Source organism: Hemicordylus capensis, chromosome 2 (assembly GCF_027244095.1).
Source record: "Hemicordylus capensis ecotype Gifberg chromosome 2, rHemCap1.1.pri, whole genome shotgun sequence".
NCBI lineage: Eukaryota > Metazoa > Chordata > Lepidosauria > Squamata > Cordylidae > Hemicordylus > Hemicordylus capensis.
The window spans coordinates 23,968,655-23,986,699 of NC_069658.1; the positions used below are offsets into that span (position 1 = coordinate 23,968,655).

Genomic DNA, 18,045 nt, shown 5'->3' on the forward strand with positions numbered 1-18,045 from the left:
CAAATCTTTCTCAAATGTTGAGGCCCTGTTAAAATTGCCCCTGGTTTCACACTTCTCCCATTTTTGATTGATAAATTGATTAAGTGCCATCAGGTCGGTGTCGACTCTTAGGGACCACATAGATAGATTCTCTCCAGGATGGATAGAGATAGATAGATAGATAGATTCTCTCCAGGATGATCTGTTTTCAACTTGGCCTTTAAGGTCTTTCAGTGGTGCATTCATTGCTGTCATGATCGAGTCTATCCATCCACCTTGCTGCTGGTCGTCGTCTTCTTCTCTTTCCCATCAACTTTGTGTCTGAAGTATGATAGTTTGAGCCTGGTCATTTGTGCCTCGAGTGAAAATTCTGGACTGATTTGTTCTATGATCCATTTGTTTGTTTTCCTGGCTTGCCATGTTATCCTCAAAAGTCTTCTCCAGCACCTGCCACCAAATTTAGAACTGAAAATTCTTCAGTGGGAATTTTCAGCTCCGCACTAATTTGTGCTTTTTATTATCAGTATAGCTATTTGGTCTGTCAATGGCAGTGTTAGTTGCAGCCTACAATGTCTGCAATCCCTCACAATTCTGTATCACCCCTGAAGATAATGTCTGGTCTTTCAGCCAGCTCATTAATCTTGAAGATGTTGATTTTTAGAGTCTGGATTAAACCCTGCAAGCTTCACATCATAGTAACTACACTGTTTTTTTAAAATAGTAGTTTATTCTAATCCATGAACATCAAGCTTTCTTAAGATGTGTCATACAGGAATAGGTAACATGTATCTCATCCTACATGTAGCTTTATGGGACTAGCATCAATAGAATAAGTCAGCTCAGACACATTTCTTTAATTGGTTGAAGAATGGAGAATGCAAGAAATATATCTTGACATTGCTAAAGTTAAGAAACATCTCTTGTATTCTGAATTTCTATGAAACTAATTAAAGGACTAAACTCTTTGGTCTCGCTCGCATGGTTTCTTCTTAATTGAATGTAAGTGTCAAAGTTTTATATAAATAAATCTAGTTGAAAAGCATCAGTAACCAATTCCTTTTCTTCTATGAAAATTAACTATTTAATGACGTCCTGAGATCTCTCTCTGAATACAGGAGGAAAAATTAAATTAACTAAATCTCTGAGTCTGCCTTCTTTAAAGACAGGCCCTATATCTGCTGCACTTTGATCCAACCATGCCAGTTTTCCATGAGTTGCTAATGTGAATTCTAGCTAAGAGCTACTGCAGTGTAATAATTAAGAGTGTTGGACTTTGGTGTGGGAAACCAAATCCCACTGAGCTGTGAAGCTCACAGGATGATTGTGGGCTGGTCACCTTTCCTTCAGTCCACTGGCAGCCAGTGAGGGCAATGTGGGGTAGCAGTGAGATATACCTTTAGAAGTCTTAACAGCTGATAGCTCTGGCATCTGGATGCCATGGGGAACAGTGGCACCCTGCTCAGCATCCTGTGTGGTGGCAGCCCCACCTATGGCACTCACCTGGCCACAGCACATGTGCAGTGGCAACTTGCGTGGTCAGCAACACCATGCTGACCAAGCAAATGGCTGTCACACATGTGTAGTGGCCAGGTGAGTACTGTAGGTGGGGTGGCCACTGCACAGGATGTCAGATGGGGCACTGCGCCTCCTTGTCCAGGTGCCGGAGCTATCAGACATTAAGACTCAAAGGTATCTCTCACTGACCCCCACTCCTGCCCCATGCTGCCCTCACCGGCCACCACTGCTTCATTCTGCACAGGGTTATGTTTCAGGATGAAAAAAAGTATCCCATTTCTGTATATACACCCTGGGCTTGTTTAAGGAAGGGATAAAAATACAGAGAACAGCTTAAGTGAATATAAGCAGGCTTCCTTGACTTAAATTCACTCAGATTACCCAAATGTTCTTTGACATGCTCCTTTGTTTTCCTGATATGTATTGCCTTATTGTTACAGGCAATAGTGCTATCATTTAGAATTAAGTTTATTCCCTCATTTACCTGCTGTGTTCCAGTTTCTGGATCAGTCATTGCAATCACAGAGAAATCCCCAAATCTTTCTCCATTAGCATCTATGGACACCGGTCCTGCAATGCCTAGAGAATGGCATGTGGGGAAAATAGAAAATGAATGACCTGAAAACACAGCATGCTTTCAAGAACAATAAGGAAGAGAGCAGTTTTTAATAGTCCGATGTGACAGGAAATCTGATCAGTCTTTTGGCACTTTTGCTGGCATTAAAAAACAATTGTTCTTACTCCTCTGCATTCCTAAAATTCTGAACATTTTTCCTTTAAAAAAAATTACAGAGCAAAAGACCATTTAGGGGAATTTGGCGGGGGAGGGGGGGGAGTCCTATTCCAGAACATCTATAATTCTGAAATAAACTTAAAAAGTAGTAAAGAGGAAATCTGGGAGATCTGAGGAAGCTTATATTACAGAACGCTACATGTCTGAAGCCAAAAGACAAAACAAGACAAGAATTCTAATACAATATTCATACTCTTAGTGAAAGTTAACATAGTGGAGTGTGATCTATGAAACTGAAAGTCCCTGAAGCAGCAGAAAAACAGCTCAAAATGTTGCAGGAGTAATATTATTCAATGCATCGAATAATATGTAAAATGCATCCAATCAAATATATGTATTAGTTGATATACAGGTGACACAATACACATATTAAGATAACTCTCTATTTCTCCTTCAGGACCTTTGTTTATTGCATTAAAAAATGACAAATATCAGTCTGTTGTAAAAACAAACATTTTGACGTCTATATGTCAGCCTTAGTATTCTTCCTCCTCCTTCTGTGGATCACAATCATATTATTCTCCTATAATTTACACACAACTGGGCAGTAATTTCTTAATTAGCTGTTTCTTAATTTAGGCTAATGCTTAATTGTTTGTTTTTATAATGGACTGATATTTGTCATTTTTTAATGCAATAAACAAAGGTCCTGAAGGAGAATCAAATATATGTAATACATACACAATGTGTTGAATAAATATGTAAAACCAGAAATATCCATTGCAGGGAGAATTGCAAAGAGACAAGGGATGCAAAAAGAGAGTTTGAGGAGCATATTGCTAGAAATGTCAAGGGGAATAACAAAATCTTATTTTAATATATCAGAAGCAGTAAACCTTGCTGGGGGGCAGTTGGACCCTTACATTATGAGAGCATGAAAGGGATTATTACAGAGGATAAGGAGATTGCAAATAAACTAAATAAGTTATTTGCATCTGTCTTCATGGCAGCGGATACTGACCATATACCCCCACCAGAACTGAGCTTCTCAGCCTTGGAGGCTAAAGAACTGGGCCAATTTGAGGTGACAAGAGATGACATGCTAAACTGTCTTGAAAAACTAAATGTTAACAAATAGTTAGGGCCAGATGGCATTCACCGAAGCGTTCTGAAGGAACTCAAATGTGAAATTGCTGATCTAGCAAAAATATGTTACTTATCCTTACAATCAGGTTCTGTACCAGAGGATTGGAAAGTAGCCAATGTTACTCAGATTTTCAAAAAGGGATCTAAGGGGGATCTGGGAAACTACAGGCTAGTTAGCTTTTCTATGCCAGGTTAATTGATGGAAAGCATACTTAAGGGCAAAATTGTTAAACATATAGTTAACAAAGTTCCCCATCAAAGGCTCTTGAGTAAATTGGTTTTTTCTCCTAATTAACAGTTTTATTCAATTTTTATAATGTAATAACAAAGTAATTACAACAAAAAGGTGGGGATATGGGGTGAGGGAAGAAACAAACAGAAAAGGAGAGGAGGGAAGGGGAGGGGAGGATCAAGGGGTTAACACAGTGATTGATTTGAAATAAAACAGGAAATTATGCAAATAACTCTAGTCCTTCCAAATCCTGGTATGGAAGTCCTCTTTCAGCACATGATGGTAAGTTGTCAGTTCAAAAGTTGCCAGTTTAAAGAGGTCGTCCATTGATAAATTGAGGGGCTGAAATGATCTTCCCAACAATGTAAAATAATATGCTTGGCGACAAGTAGTGCATGGGAGAGCCATGCTACCCCAGGAGAGGTTCGAGACATGTGGTAAATAACCAAGGATTGTTCTGTCACAAAATTTAAAATTGGAATTCAATACTAGGTTGATGCGGTCAATCTTGCAAAAAGTGAGCTATTACACTGCAACTTCACATCATATGAATTAGGGAGCCCTCAACGACACCACAGCGCCAACATAAGGGAAAAGCCATGATATGTTTACAGAGTAATCATTCAGGTGTCCAATAGGTACAGAATATCAATTTTTGTTGGATAAGCCTCAATTTAGGATCTAGGGTAGGAGATTTTATGCTTCCTAGAGCAATGGTCCACTGTGCTGGAAGGATCTGGGTTTCCAATTCCTCATTCCACTTCGCATGTAAGACTGAGAAGCCATATTTATTGTGGGACATGTACCAGGATATGGCATGGCTTTAGGCAGATGATATGCCTATCAATGCAAATGATATGTTCTAAAACTCCATGTTCTTCAGAAGCATCTTGAGCAGAGAGCCCAAGTTGGTGGAGCCAGTGTTGTGTAGTAGTTTAGAGTGTTGAACTATGACCAGGGAGACCTGAGTTCAAATCCCCATTCAGCCATGAAACTCACTGGGTGACTTTGGGCCAGTCATGCATCTCTTAGCCTAACCTACCCCACAGGATTGTTGTGAGGATAAACATAACCATGTACACCGCTCTGGACTCCTTGGAGGAAGATTATACATTATACATTACATTATACAAATGTAAATAAAAACAAAACAAAACAAAATAATAATAATAGCATGTTTCAGGTGTAGGTATTGCCATTCAGCTATCTGGGACAGATCATACTACATGCACAACTGTTCAAAAGGCAGGAAATTGTGATTGGTGTCTAAAATTTGATCAAGAGTTAAAAGATTATTTCTGGGCCAATTGTTCCACATAAACATATTGCCACATATTTTGATTTCAGGCTTGTACCAAAGGGTCATTTTGTTATGGGTGTAAGGATCAGAGTCATTGCGATAGCACAAAGCACGCCATGCTTCTCTTAAAGCCTTGATGGTAGGAGGAGAGGTACCTCTACTCTTTGAAAATTTTAGAGCCTAGTATGAAAGGGCTCTAGGCAGATGATATGCATATCAATGCAGATGATATGTTTTGCAAATGAAAGCTCAAGAGTGAACCATGCTGGAAGGTGGGAAGATCATGTTTTAATTTAAAGACCTGACTAAGCATGTATGTTCTATGATAGTGTAGGATATCTGGAAAAGTAAGATATTTAATTTCCCCCTCCGATTGGTAATTCTAACTCATGAAGAGAAAATCTGAGATTGTCTTTATGCTAGATAAACTGGTGGAAAAGTTTGTGAAAGCAGCTAAAAGAACTGTTAGGAATAAATAAGGTGAGACCCTTTAATACATAGATAAAATGGGGAACGGGATTCATTTTAATTATGTTTATTTTACCCCAAATGCTGTTAGGTAAGGTGATCTATCTATCAATATCAAGTTTCATTTGAGAAAAGATGAGATTTAAGATTCTTATTAATTGAGGAAATATTACAGGTGAAAATAATTCCCAAGTACTTAATTTCTGTTTGTCAAATTTTGAAATTCCAATTATGAAACAAGAAGGGAGGGGAATGGATCCCCAGAGGTATCAGTCCAGACTTGGACCAATTAATGGAGTAGCCAGAGAGTTGGCCAAACTTCTAAATTAAAGAAACCAAAGCAGGGATAGAAACAGGATCCTCTATACTATAAAAAGGAGAGTGTCCTCAGCATATAGAGCTATTTTGTGCACTAATCATTTAATTATGATGCCTTTGATGGTAGGATTTTGTCTGACTTTATCAAAGGCTTTCTCTGCATCAAGAGACAGAACAGCAGTAAGAGTAGATTTGTTCTGACACAATGAAACTAGATCAATCAGTAAATGGATATTATCTGTACCTTGCTGGCCTCGAATGAAACCCACTTGTTCAGGATGTACTATTGAAGATATAACACATTGTAGTCTGTTGGCCAAAACAGAAGCCAAGATTTTAATATCAACATTGATTAAACGCCCAGAGTCGAAAGTTTGGGCGGTATAGGAGTTCAATCAATCAATCAAGTAACAGGTCTGTAACTGGCACAGTTAGATGGATCCTTGTCAGGCTTAAGCAGAAGTGAAATAACTGCACTGAACTGAGATAGTGGAAGAGATTTAGTATGCTGTGCCTGAAAGAAGACTGACAATAACCTGGGAAGCAGAATGTTTGAAAATGCTTTGTGCCAGTCTTAAACATAGAAAGATAAATATCATTGGGCTCAGCATCAGCAGTAACAAGCTCAGTGTAAAGTTTTAAAAATTGTTCATTAATGCTTAGGGGTGAGGTATTGATATTCTGCTGGGAGTCCCAAATATAAGGAATAAAGTTACGTGTTTGTTTTAATATGTATGCTAAGAGTTTGCTTGCACGTTCACCATGCTCCCAATACCTTTGTTTTAGTGCAGGTTAGGGCCCATTCAGCCTTGGAGGCATAATATTTGTTCAATTAAAATTTAGCAAGCATGAGATCATGATAGAATGATGGAGATGGATTAGAAGCATAATGAGTTAGAAGAGTCTTCACTCAACTCTCCATTTACCACCGAAATGTGCACCTTTTCTTATAGGATGCAAAGGATATACAGGAGAACCTCTGTATTAATGGACTCAACACCTGCAGTTTTGCATATTAGAGGTCAGATGATTGACACTCGACCTCGGCATGCATGGGGGGAAAAAGCCCCACAAGGGGTTAATTCTTCATATCTGCAGGTCAGAGGCAGCCATAAATAACCACGGAGGTCATTTCCGGCTGCCATTTTGTGAAACAGAATTATTTTGTGGCTTGTTTACTCTAAAAACTCAGTGGAAAATCATGGGGGAGAGCTGAAAAACTATTTTGGATGTCTTGGTGGCAGCGGGGGCATTACTGGTTCTCTGGAGGCCTACAGAGCACAGAAGGGCACTTTAAACATTTCCCCTCCCCTCCGCCAATTTGATGCATTTTAAACTAGTTTTAGAGCAAGCTATGGGGTGGAGACAGCCTTGGCTGGCCTGATGGATGATCTCTACCAAGGAATGGACAGAGGGAGTGTAACTCTGTTGGTTCTTTTGGACCTTTCTTCAGCTTTCAATACTATTGACCATAGTATCCTTCTGGAACATTTTGGGGATTTGGGAATAGGTGGTACAGCTTTGCAGTGTTTCCATTCCTACCCCTCTGGTAGATTCCAAATGGTGTCGCTTGGAGATAACTGCCCTCTGAAACGAGAGCTATTGTATGGTGTCCCTCAGGGTTCCATCCTATATCTGATGATTTTTAACATCTACATGAAACCACTGGGTGAGATCATCAGGAGATTTGGAGCAGGGTGTTATCAATATGCTGATTTCACCCAAATCTTATTTCTCCATGATATCATCATCAGTAAATGGCATAACCCCTCTAAATGCCTGCCTACAGGCAGTAATGGACTGGATGAGGGATAATAAATTGAAACTGAATCCAAATGAGATGGAGATACTCATGGTAAGGGGTCATACTTCGAGGGACGTGATAGATCTTCCTGTGCTGGATGGGGTTGCACTCCCCCAGAAGGAACATATTGGGAATGCTTGGGAGAGCTTCTGGACCTATGCCTCATCCTCGTTTCTCAGGTTGAGGCTATGGTCAGGAGTGCCTTGTACCAACTTTGGTTGATACGTCAGCTGCATCTGTTCCTTGAAGATAATGATCTCTGAACTGTGGTGCACTCTCTGGTAACTTCTAGGCTTGACTTGACTACTGCAATACGCTCTATGTGAAGCTGCCTTTGTATGTAGTTTGGAAACATTAGTTGGTGTAAAATGCAGCGGCTACATTGGTCTCTGGGATTTCTCAGAAAGACCACATTATGCCTGTCTTAAAACAATTGCATTGGCTACCAATAAGTTTCCAGGCAAAATACAAAGTGCTGGTTGTTACCTTTAAACCCCTTATAGGCTTAGGGCCAGGTTACCTGGGAGAGTGCTTTCTTCTGCATTATCCCCACCACACATCAAGGTCATCAAGAGAGGTCCATCTCCTGATGTCGCCAGCCTGTCTGGTGGTGACTTGGGTGTGGGCCTTCTCTGTAGTTGCTCTTGGGCTGTGGAATGCACTCCCTTTAGCTGTTTGTGGTTTAACATCTTTACAAGTCTTCAAAAGAACCCTTAAGACACATTATTTTAGCCTGGCTTTTAGTAATCTTTGGGTGTTTTAAATTGATGTTTTAACAGTTTGTTTTATTTTGTCTTTGTTGTGTTTATTTTTGTGAACTGCCTAGAACCTTTGGAGACAAGCGGTATATAAAATAAATAAGTTTTCGGGCCTCTGGGAACCTGACCCCCATGATCCCATTGCCCCAATGACCCAGCATTTGCAGTTTCCATACCCATGGTAATTACAGATAATGGATCCCCCATGAATACGGAGGTTCTCCTTTAATATCCCCCGAATGAAAGCCTTACAAGTATCCCATACAATGGCTTCTGCAGGAGAGGAGCCTACATTCAGTCCAAAAATTTCTTCAGTTCCATTTCCATTTGGCTTTTGAAACTTGGGTCATTTAAAAGAAGTGTTGAAGCACCATCTTGAAAATCTGGGAAAGGATAGGTCTAATTCGAGATGGGAGACAAAAGTTTTGGGCGGTGTACAAATGTAATAAATAATAAATAAATAATAAAATAATAAATAATTCCCCTGCTAACTGAGCAAAGAGACACCTTTTAAAAGTGGTGATTCTCTTTCTTGAGCTGGGGGAGAGCAACTGGGAGCAGGGGTAGAGCAATTTTATTTATTTATATCTATGTAAACTGCTTTGGGAGCTTTTGTTGAAAAGCGGTACATAAATATTTGTTATATTTGTATTCTAATAAAGCTTAAGCATTTATTGCCACTTCTCAGTGGGATCAGCTAAAACCAAGAAACGATCGGCAAATCTGGAGCCACCCTTTAGTGTCATAGTGCTTCTTTCCTTCCAGCCATACATGATGATGTAAGGTTGGAGTCAAAAGCAGAGACTGGCTGCCAAGTGAAAAGGAAATGCTGTGCTGAGGGCAGGGGGTCAAGAGGCTAATAAGAATTGGGGGCAGCAGCAGTGTTCCCTCTCATTTTTTCCAGCAGTGAGGGGAGTGAGTTTTGTTCTGGGAGGCAGTATCAAAGCAGTGTGCACACATGTGCACTATTATGTGCCACTATAAGCTATATATAAATATTCTTCGTCGTTGTAGTAATTAGAAATGTAAAGATACTTGAGCATGGTCTGAAATGGTTATAGCATCAATGTTGCAATGGACCACAGAAGGAACTAATGAAGATAAAATTTAAAAAAGAGTCCAGTCTAAAACAGTTCTTATGGATAGGAGAAATAAATGAGTAGTCTCTGCCTTTGGGGAATAATACCCACCATATGTCAACCAGAGTAAAATCAGTCATATATGAATGTAAAGCTGATCTGACTGAGGAGTGTAACTTGCATGGGGGAGTGTTTCATCTAAAATAGGATCCAATATTTCATTAAAATCCCTACCAATTATTAAATAGTCATATTGTTTAGATATGAAGTGGTATATGCATGAGTGGAATGTGTCTGGAGAATAAATATTTGGGCCATATACAGTATACTCACTAGTTCCAGAGTGGTTGGTGGATGGGGTTTTTGCAACCAAAATCAGAAAGCAGCCATTTCGGTCAGTTCATTATCTGCCAAGTCAATTTCTTATAAATCAAAATTATTAAACCCCACCCCCCACCCCGACATTTTGGAAAAACCACTGGCAAAAGCTTCACCGACCCCATCTTTACACACTCTGTATTTATCTATTGGAAGCAAGTGTCACCTGCAGCTATGCCACCTCAGTGTGCATTTTTCAAAGCTTGGTCAGGACCTGCTTGTACTTTGCTGGACTGCCTAAATCCTGTGTATTCCAGCTGACAATATTAACAGCCATGCTATTCAAAATAATATGAAAGAAGTGTGGCAAAGTGGAATGAGGAGGAGGAGAACCCAGATTGTACACTTACCCAAAGCCCAGACAATAACAAGACAGAAAAAGCCTTTATGATGGCAACAACAATCCAAGGGCAGCAGACCATGGATCCCGTGCACCAGGTGGTTTTAGCTTCTAATTTGGAGGAAAAGAACTGATCAGAATAATATCTATAGATATTCAAAATATTATAGCAAGGAAGTATAATAAGCATGCCCCAGAAGTCAGAGTGTTTGTAGTCACTAGGAATGTGCAGGAGGTTCCGTGGTTAGAACATTCCAACTGAAAATGGGCTGTTTTGAGTGTTTTGAGCTTGAAACAGAACACCCTCCAAATAAAGGGCCTGTTTCAAACTCAGAACAGAACAACCTCATTTAGATCAGAACGTTTTGTGGTTCCGAGCACCATTTTAGAGGCCTGTTTCCCCCTTGCTAATTGGTTTTCTGGTACTGACTTCTGATTGGCTTGCGATCTCGTTGCTTCTTGGTTGGCTGGTTATCATAAAAATGAAGTGTTTTCACGGGCAACTGTGCCCCCATTGGAAGGGAGATGGGGGGAGTCAAAGGAGAGATTTTAAAAATGTATTTAAGGGACTGGGAGGCCAGAGAGCCCTTTAGTGTGCCTCGCGGGAGAAGAGGAAGGATCAGAGAGACTGCAGTACAGACTGAGACTGGTGGCGGCGGCCTGGGGCCCGCCCGGCCCAGTGAACTGGAGAGAGTGCCTGTCTCCTCCCTCCCTTCTTTTAATTTTACCAACAGCCCCAGTGACTTTAACTGGGTGCTGCTGTGGCTATTTTTTTCCCTTGTGTTGATTTCTTCTTCTTCATTTAAGACCCCAGTGGCTTTAGTAACTGGAGTGCTGTACTGACCCCCCGCCCACACAGACACTTTTGCAGCCGAAGCTGCACCTTTGCTACTGCTGTGTGTCTGGATTGGAATGTTTTTTGTTTTTTGTTTGTAGGCTGGTGCGTTCTGTGACTTCTGTCTGGTGCCCAGTCTGCCAGGCTCTCTCTGTCTCCCCCTCACTGGCCAAACTTTTTCTTTGTTGATTTTTTGGGTGGGTGGGCATCTGTCCAGCACCCACCTGTCCTGCCCCCAGCTGTTGAGTCCCAGTGTCTGCTCAGCCCAGTGTCTGCATTAGGGATGTGCAAAAAATTTCGGGCACAGAACGATCTGTGCCCGAAACGAACAATTTCGGGTGATTCGGGGCCGAACCGAATCACCCCCGATGTCCCCCGAATTTTTTCGGGCACGAGCCGAATCACCCGAATTTCGGGCACAAAAAATTTGGGTGATTCGGTTCATGGTTGATTTTTGGTGATTTTTTAAAGTTTTAGTGACTTTGGGGCAGTTCGGGGGCATAGCATGGGATCTGGGCAAAAGGAGTGGGGTGGCGTGGTAGTGCCTAATGGGTGCAGGCTACCACCCCAATTTCAGGGGGATTGGGCAAAGGGCTGATTTTTGGTAAATTTCTGAAAATTTCATGTCTTTGGGGCAGATTGGGGCATATTGGGGCAGAAAGTGGGGCCTGGGGCAGAATAGTGGGGTGGGGTGGTAGTGCCTAATGGGTGCAGGCTACCACCCCAATTTCAGGGGGTTTGGACAAATGGGTGATTTTTTGAGAATTTTTGAAGTTTTGGTGACTTTGGGGCAGTTTGGGGGCAGAAAGTGGATCTGCCCCAAAAGAGTGGGGTGGAGTGGTAGTGCCTAATAGGTGGAGGCTACCACACCAATTTCAGGGGGATTGGGCAGAACCTTCAGGGGGATTGGGCAAAAAACTTCTGAGGTGTGAATTCTCATTCTATCATAGCAAATGAGATTTTTTTCAATTAAACAACTCTCATGACCCCACTTTCACTTTTTCACACTTTCCTTTACTATGAATAATATGAGGAAGTAATCAATTTAGCACACTTCACCTTATGAAGACAAACCTCATAAAAATAAATTCACCAAAATTCACCCCTCTGCCCAATCACTCTTAAATTGGGGATGGGTGGTAGCCTCCAGCCATTAGGCACTATCTACCAGCCCACCCCACTCCTTTGGGGCAGATCCACTTTCTGCCCCCAATCTGCCCCAAAGACACCCAAACTTCAAAAATTCTCAAAAAATCAGCCCTCTGCCCAATCCCCCTGAAATTGGTGTGGTAGCCTCCACCCATTAGGCACTACCACTCCACCCCACTCTTTTGGGGCAGATCCACTTTCTGCCCCCAAACTGCCCCAAAGTCACCAAAACTTCAAAAATTCTCAAAAAATCACCCATTTGTCCAAACCCCCTGAAATTGGGGTGGTAGCCTGCACCCATTAGGCACTACCACCCCACCCCACTATTCTGCCTCAGGCCCCACTTTCTGCCCCAATATGCCCCAATCTGCCCCAAAGACATGAAAATTTCAGAAATTTACCAAAAATCAGCCCTTTGCCCAATCCCCCTGAAATTGGGGTGGTAGCCTGCACCCATTAGGCACTACCACCCCACCCCACTCCTTTTGCCCAAATCCCATGCTATGCCCCCGAACTGCCCCAAAGTCACTAAAACTTTAAAAATTCACAAAAAATCAGGACTTTGCCCAATCCCCCTGAAATTGGGGTGGTAGACTCTACCCTTTGGGCACTACCACCCCACCCCAAAATTTTGCCCCTGGGCCCCTTTTTACCCCCCGAATCGATTCGGATCCGGATTCGGATTAAACCCGAATCCGAACCGAATCAAGGGTGATTCGGGTGACCCAGATTCGGGCACAAAACAGAACGGGGGTGATTCGGCTCGGGTCCGAGCTGAATCACCCGAAAATCCGAATTGCACACCCCTAGTCTGCATATCCCTGGTCAGGTTAGAGTTCTTTTAAAAGGGTCTCGTTTGGGGAAGGGATTAGATACTAGGTATGTAGGACAGCAGGACAGAAAGGATGGGTTAACTCAGGAGAGGCCTTTCCCTTCCCTTTGACTTAGCCCATTGTTGCTTGCTCCCCTCTAACTCTCCACCAAATAAATTATTTGAGGGGATTTAACTTTTCTAGTTTCTTTGTGTGCACTATGCACCACAGTGCTATAGATAGCACTGTGAGTGACACACACAGCATACATAGACCACCCCAACCCCACAACATTTTTAAAAAGGTGCTTCTCCCCCCCCACCCCATCAGAGTTAGGGCTTGGATTTTTACACACACACACACACACACACACACACACACACACACACACACACACCAAGATGGCAGGGAGGGTGCAAGGCAGGGCCAGAAGCAGAGTGGCAGGAAGAGAGAGGGGTGATGCTTGTCGTGGTGGGTGATGGCAAGAAGGGCCTACTCCCCAAGTCCCCCTTGCGCGCAGGCTCTCCTTTTGGGAGGAGGGTGGACTGCAATGCAGCTGTCAGCAGTGGCTGAACCAGAATTAGGGGGAAGGTCCTCCTCTGTCAGGGAAAAAGCTCTTCCTGTAGCAGTGGAGGAGACTGTGTTGGCTGCTAACCCAGCCGAGAGTCTCACCATCCTCCCCAAACTCCCTTGGCAGTGTAACCCCCCGGTCTGAGACAGAGGGAACAGGAGGAAGTCACTCTGGTTAACAGACCTTCTCAGCCCTGGACCGAGGGCAGTGGTGGTGGTGGTGGCCCCCAGAAAGAACCAGCAGCCTCATTACCACCACCACTGAAACGGGGCCAGACCAGCTCTGATGGCAGTGTGGCGTGAGACCCCTTTGAGCTCCATATCGGTGACCCAACCCATGCTGTCTGCACCCACTTCAGGGCATAGGTCAGCAGGGGGAAGGACCCTAAGCATCTTGCGATGTTGGGGATGCTGAAGCATTTGCAACAGCATCATTCAGGGGCTCCTGCTCCTGCTGGCAACAATAGGCCTGGTGTGCCTTCAACTAGCGGCAAGGCACCTGCTCCAGCTCTCAAGCAGGGGAAGCTAGGGGTGTGCATGGACCGGTCCGGGGCCATGCAAGAGGCCTCCGGACTGTTCTGGAATTCGGGTGGTTCGGCGGGGAGGAGAAGTGTGGCTTTAAGGGCGGGGGGGGGTAGTACTCCCCCCCCACCGCTGCTCTTCCCCCTCCGGCACTGGACTTTTCTAAAATGTTTTTGGGGCAGCAGAGTTCCTCCCTGCCGCCGTCGTTGTCTCCCGATTTCCCAAGTAGTAAAAGCTGGCGCCACACATGTGCTCGTCGCGGTGCGCACGCCCGTCACCGCCGCTGGCATGCACACGCCGCATACATCATTGTGACGTATGTGGCGTGCACGGTGGTGACGGGCACACGCGCGCCATGATGGGCGCATGCGTGGCGCCAGCTTTTACTACTTGGAAAATCAGGAGACAACGACGGGGGCAGGGAGGAACTCTGCCACCCCAAAAACGTTTTAGAAAAGTCCAGCGCCGGAGGGGGAAGAGCGGCGGGGGGGGGAGTACTACCCCCCACCCTTAAAGCCATACTCCCCCCAGTGCCAGACCACGCCTCTGTGGTTCCATGCACATCCCTAGGGGAAGCTGCCTGCATGGTGGGTGCAGTCAGTGGGCAAGCAGTCTGGTTGCTCAGAACCTCATCTCGTTACCTGGGCCATTGCTGGGATGATTGCTTTGGACGACCACCCATTCCTTCATTTTGTGTCCATCTGTTGTGTGTGCACACTCTGAACCTGGTCATGCAGGATACACTTGGCCTTTCTGTGGCTGTGGCCAGGCAAGACATCCCCACTGGATGCACTGAGCACCAGTCTGCTGCTGCCATGGATGCTCTTGTGGACAGGTGCTGCAAGATAGCAGCTTAGTTCCACTGGAGTTAAGGAGTAGGCAGATACTCAAAGAGAGCCAGCTTGAGCTCAGCCTACCTGAACACCTGATCCCTCAGGATGTTCTGACCTGTTGGAACGCCGCCTTTCTTTTGCTCCAGCACCTGCAAGGAGGAGTGGCTTGGTTGTGTGTGATGTATCCACCCAGGACTGGTTGCTCATTTTTGAGGGTGTCTTGACACTCAAGCCATTCTTTGTTGTCACTAACAGCTTGTGTGCTGAGACAGCAATGCTGAGCCAGGCTTTGCCCGCTGCTCTTCTTCTTGAGGGGCCAATGGGCAAGCTCCAGTCCTTGCTGAACACTGAGGAAACAACTGCCTTGGCAGTTTGGCTGAGGTGGATTGGCTCAGGACACACTTGGGTGAATTGGCAGAGCATATTTTGTCTTGCCTTTGTGACCCAAGGATGTCACCCCTCCCCAGCTGGAGAGCCCTCCTAGTTGAATTGGTTAGGCAAGCCCTGGAGAGGAGGCTGGGGCCCAACCAGGAGGGAGCTGGAGTGTGTACTGCTAGTGCACAATCCACCCCTAGAAGCAGCACCACCGCTTCCTGGTCCAGCAATGTGGTGTCCATGGTAGGGCCAAGAGAGACGGAAGTTCCGCCTCGCTGTTCCACCCAGTGGTTAACAGAGGGCTTCCTTGGCACCTTGCCAGAGACATGGGAGGAGCCCACAGAGCCCTGCAGCAGTGCTGAGCAGTGTATTCTGCAGTATGTAGTTGTTGGTGGAAAGCCAGGAGATGGAGCCGATTCAGTTTTGGGTAACACATCACCAAGTCTGGCCCAACTTGGCAATGGTTGCCAGATGGTTTCTTGCATGCCCGCCAGGCAGCGACCAGTGCAAGAAGGTGTTCTGTGGACAGGAACATAGTGATACCCCATTGCTCACGCTTGGAGGATGACTTTGTGGAGCAGCTGGTCTTCCTGAAGGCCGACCTCCCACTGCTGGGCATGGTCACCCCTACCCACTACTACACCACTGGTAGTTCACCCCACCCTAGCCAACCTCAAAACCAGATGAGTCACAGTCTGCCCATTAGTGCTGCTGACCAACACACACACACACACACACACACACACACACACACACACACACACATGCCACTGCTATGGACCATGATGAGATGGACTGGTGCCCTGGCCCATGTGTCAGGCTGTCAGCTGGGGCACAGCACCAATCTGAGTTCAAGGTGTTATCCAGACACAGGCAGGCAGGCAACAGTGTTGCAGGATATATGCTAGAGAAGAAGAGTTCTTCTATGGTAAGCGCCTAGAAGATTTGTTTCTTGTCAGACCATTGGTCCATCTAGCTCAATATTGTCTGCACCAAGCCAGTCTACTCTGTTCTCCTGTCTCTCTGTGGCAGGCAGGACGGAAGGAAGGTTTGATTTGGTGGTTTCCTTTTCTCAGCACTGAGTATAATATGCTGGGCTATTGCTGCTATAACTGTATAGTTTTGCTGGATCTCAGATTGCCAAAGGCAGAACTTGGGTGCTTGCCTGCCTTGAGTTGTGACTTGTTTTGTTTGTGAGATAGTGTTGTGGCAAGAAATGGACAGTGGCAGCTCTCTGTGTGTATATATATATAATATTACTTGGTGATTGCTGTGATGAGCACCATGTCTAGCCTCCAAACTAACCTGTGCTTCACTCACTGCTCTGGTCTGCTCTGCAATCTGCATTGCAAGTTGTACTCAGTCAAAATATGGCTGAAGTTGCTCTAGTTGAATTATGGCAATGCTTGCTGCTAAGGGTGCTGCTGTGGCAGCTATTGCAATGCTAGGAAGTAATGTAAGGAGTCATAATTGTATGCGAGAAAGCAACTAGTGCCAGTGATGTTACTGCAGCAGAGACACTGTGGCTGGCAGTGGATTCTGGGTCAGTGATTCTTTTTTGGCCATTTTTGGAGTGTGTTTGAAATGTGTGTTCTGCGTTGGGAGGGACAAATTCCCTTTTATTGTGTGCTTCTGTTCTGCAGTGTTTTTCAAGGCAAGGTTGCAAAATGCATTGCAGACTGCAATGCAAAACAGGGAACAATGAGGAAACTTGAAATACCCCATTGTTCCCCTTGGGTAGCTCCTAGGGACATCAAACTGGGATGGGTGGTCGGGCATGATGGATGCTACCTACCACCCAACCCCAAAAAGAAAAAAAAACCTGTTTCCAGAAAGGAGGCAAAAAACCAATACTGCTGAGCCAATTTACTGACGGGGGCGGGGAAGAGCCCATATTAACATTCATCTCGAGTAAAGGTGAGATGGACAAAATGGGAAGATAAACAAAATATGGATTTGGCCAATTTGCATGAAAGAAATTCCTGCCTATGTCAAAGCACATCATTACCAGTTCAGGTTTCTAGGAGTCAGTGAGAAATCGTACCACAATCTCACACACACACACATTCACAGGTAGTTAAAGCTCAAGGAGAAAGGGCAGGGGAGAACACCCTGAACATTTGGTGTACAGGGACAGTAACAAATTGTTTGACTATAAATGGACCAATAAGGAAGGGGGTGAGAAAGTAACTGCAATATTAATAATGTATTCATTATCCTGATGAAGATAGAGAACAACAAAAACAGAAACAAGGTGTAACACAAAGAAGTGGCATTATAAATCATAGATAATACATAAATATAGGCAAACTAATTGGAAATCTTTAACTATCATCCAATGAAATAACAGCATTTTAAAATTTCTTAATCTTCGCCCCCTCCTCTGCTAATCCTACCCCTTCCAAGACAAACAAAACAAAAACACGCCCCAATAGTTAAAATAAGGTCTTGTAGCTATATGAGTTTATAAAATTGTAAAGCAAAACACTTATATCAAAGCAGATGTTTATATATTAAATAAAAAGAAAAAGGGCCAAACCCCACATCCCCACAAAACCACCCCACACCAATTAATAATAAAATGAAGGTCTGGAACACATAAGATTTATTTGATTAAAACAAGTTGTTCTGGTAAGAACTAAGCTGCCTACTTTTCTTTCACTATAATCATAATTGATAATTTCCATCCTCACAAGTTAGCCCACTTCAGCCTTAAATGTTCACATGTCTACCCTCTTGAATTGGGATGGATCTATCTAGTCCAGGATGCTGGACTAGATAGGCCTTGGGCCTGATCCAGCAGGGCTGTTCTTATGTTCCAATAAGATAACTCTGTTATTCTTTATTTAAAGGAATTGTTCTTACACTTAAGTTATATAGAGTCTATATATGTAATACC

The 18,045-nt window shown here is 44.0% G+C and overlaps 1 protein-coding gene across 3 annotated transcripts in view; it reads right to left on the reverse strand.

Annotated features, from left to right (window-relative positions):
- NPR3 (natriuretic peptide receptor 3) overlaps positions 1-18,045 on the reverse strand; it is a 90,965-nt gene that overhangs the window by 13,158 nt on the left and 59,762 nt on the right. For all 3 annotated transcript variants that reach the window (XM_053289633.1, XM_053289632.1, XM_053289635.1), the window contains exon 5: positions 1,979-2,073. In XM_053289633.1, the coding sequence (XP_053145608.1) occupies positions 1,979-2,073 (95 nt within the window). The remainder of the gene's footprint in view (positions 1-1,978; positions 2,074-18,045) is intronic.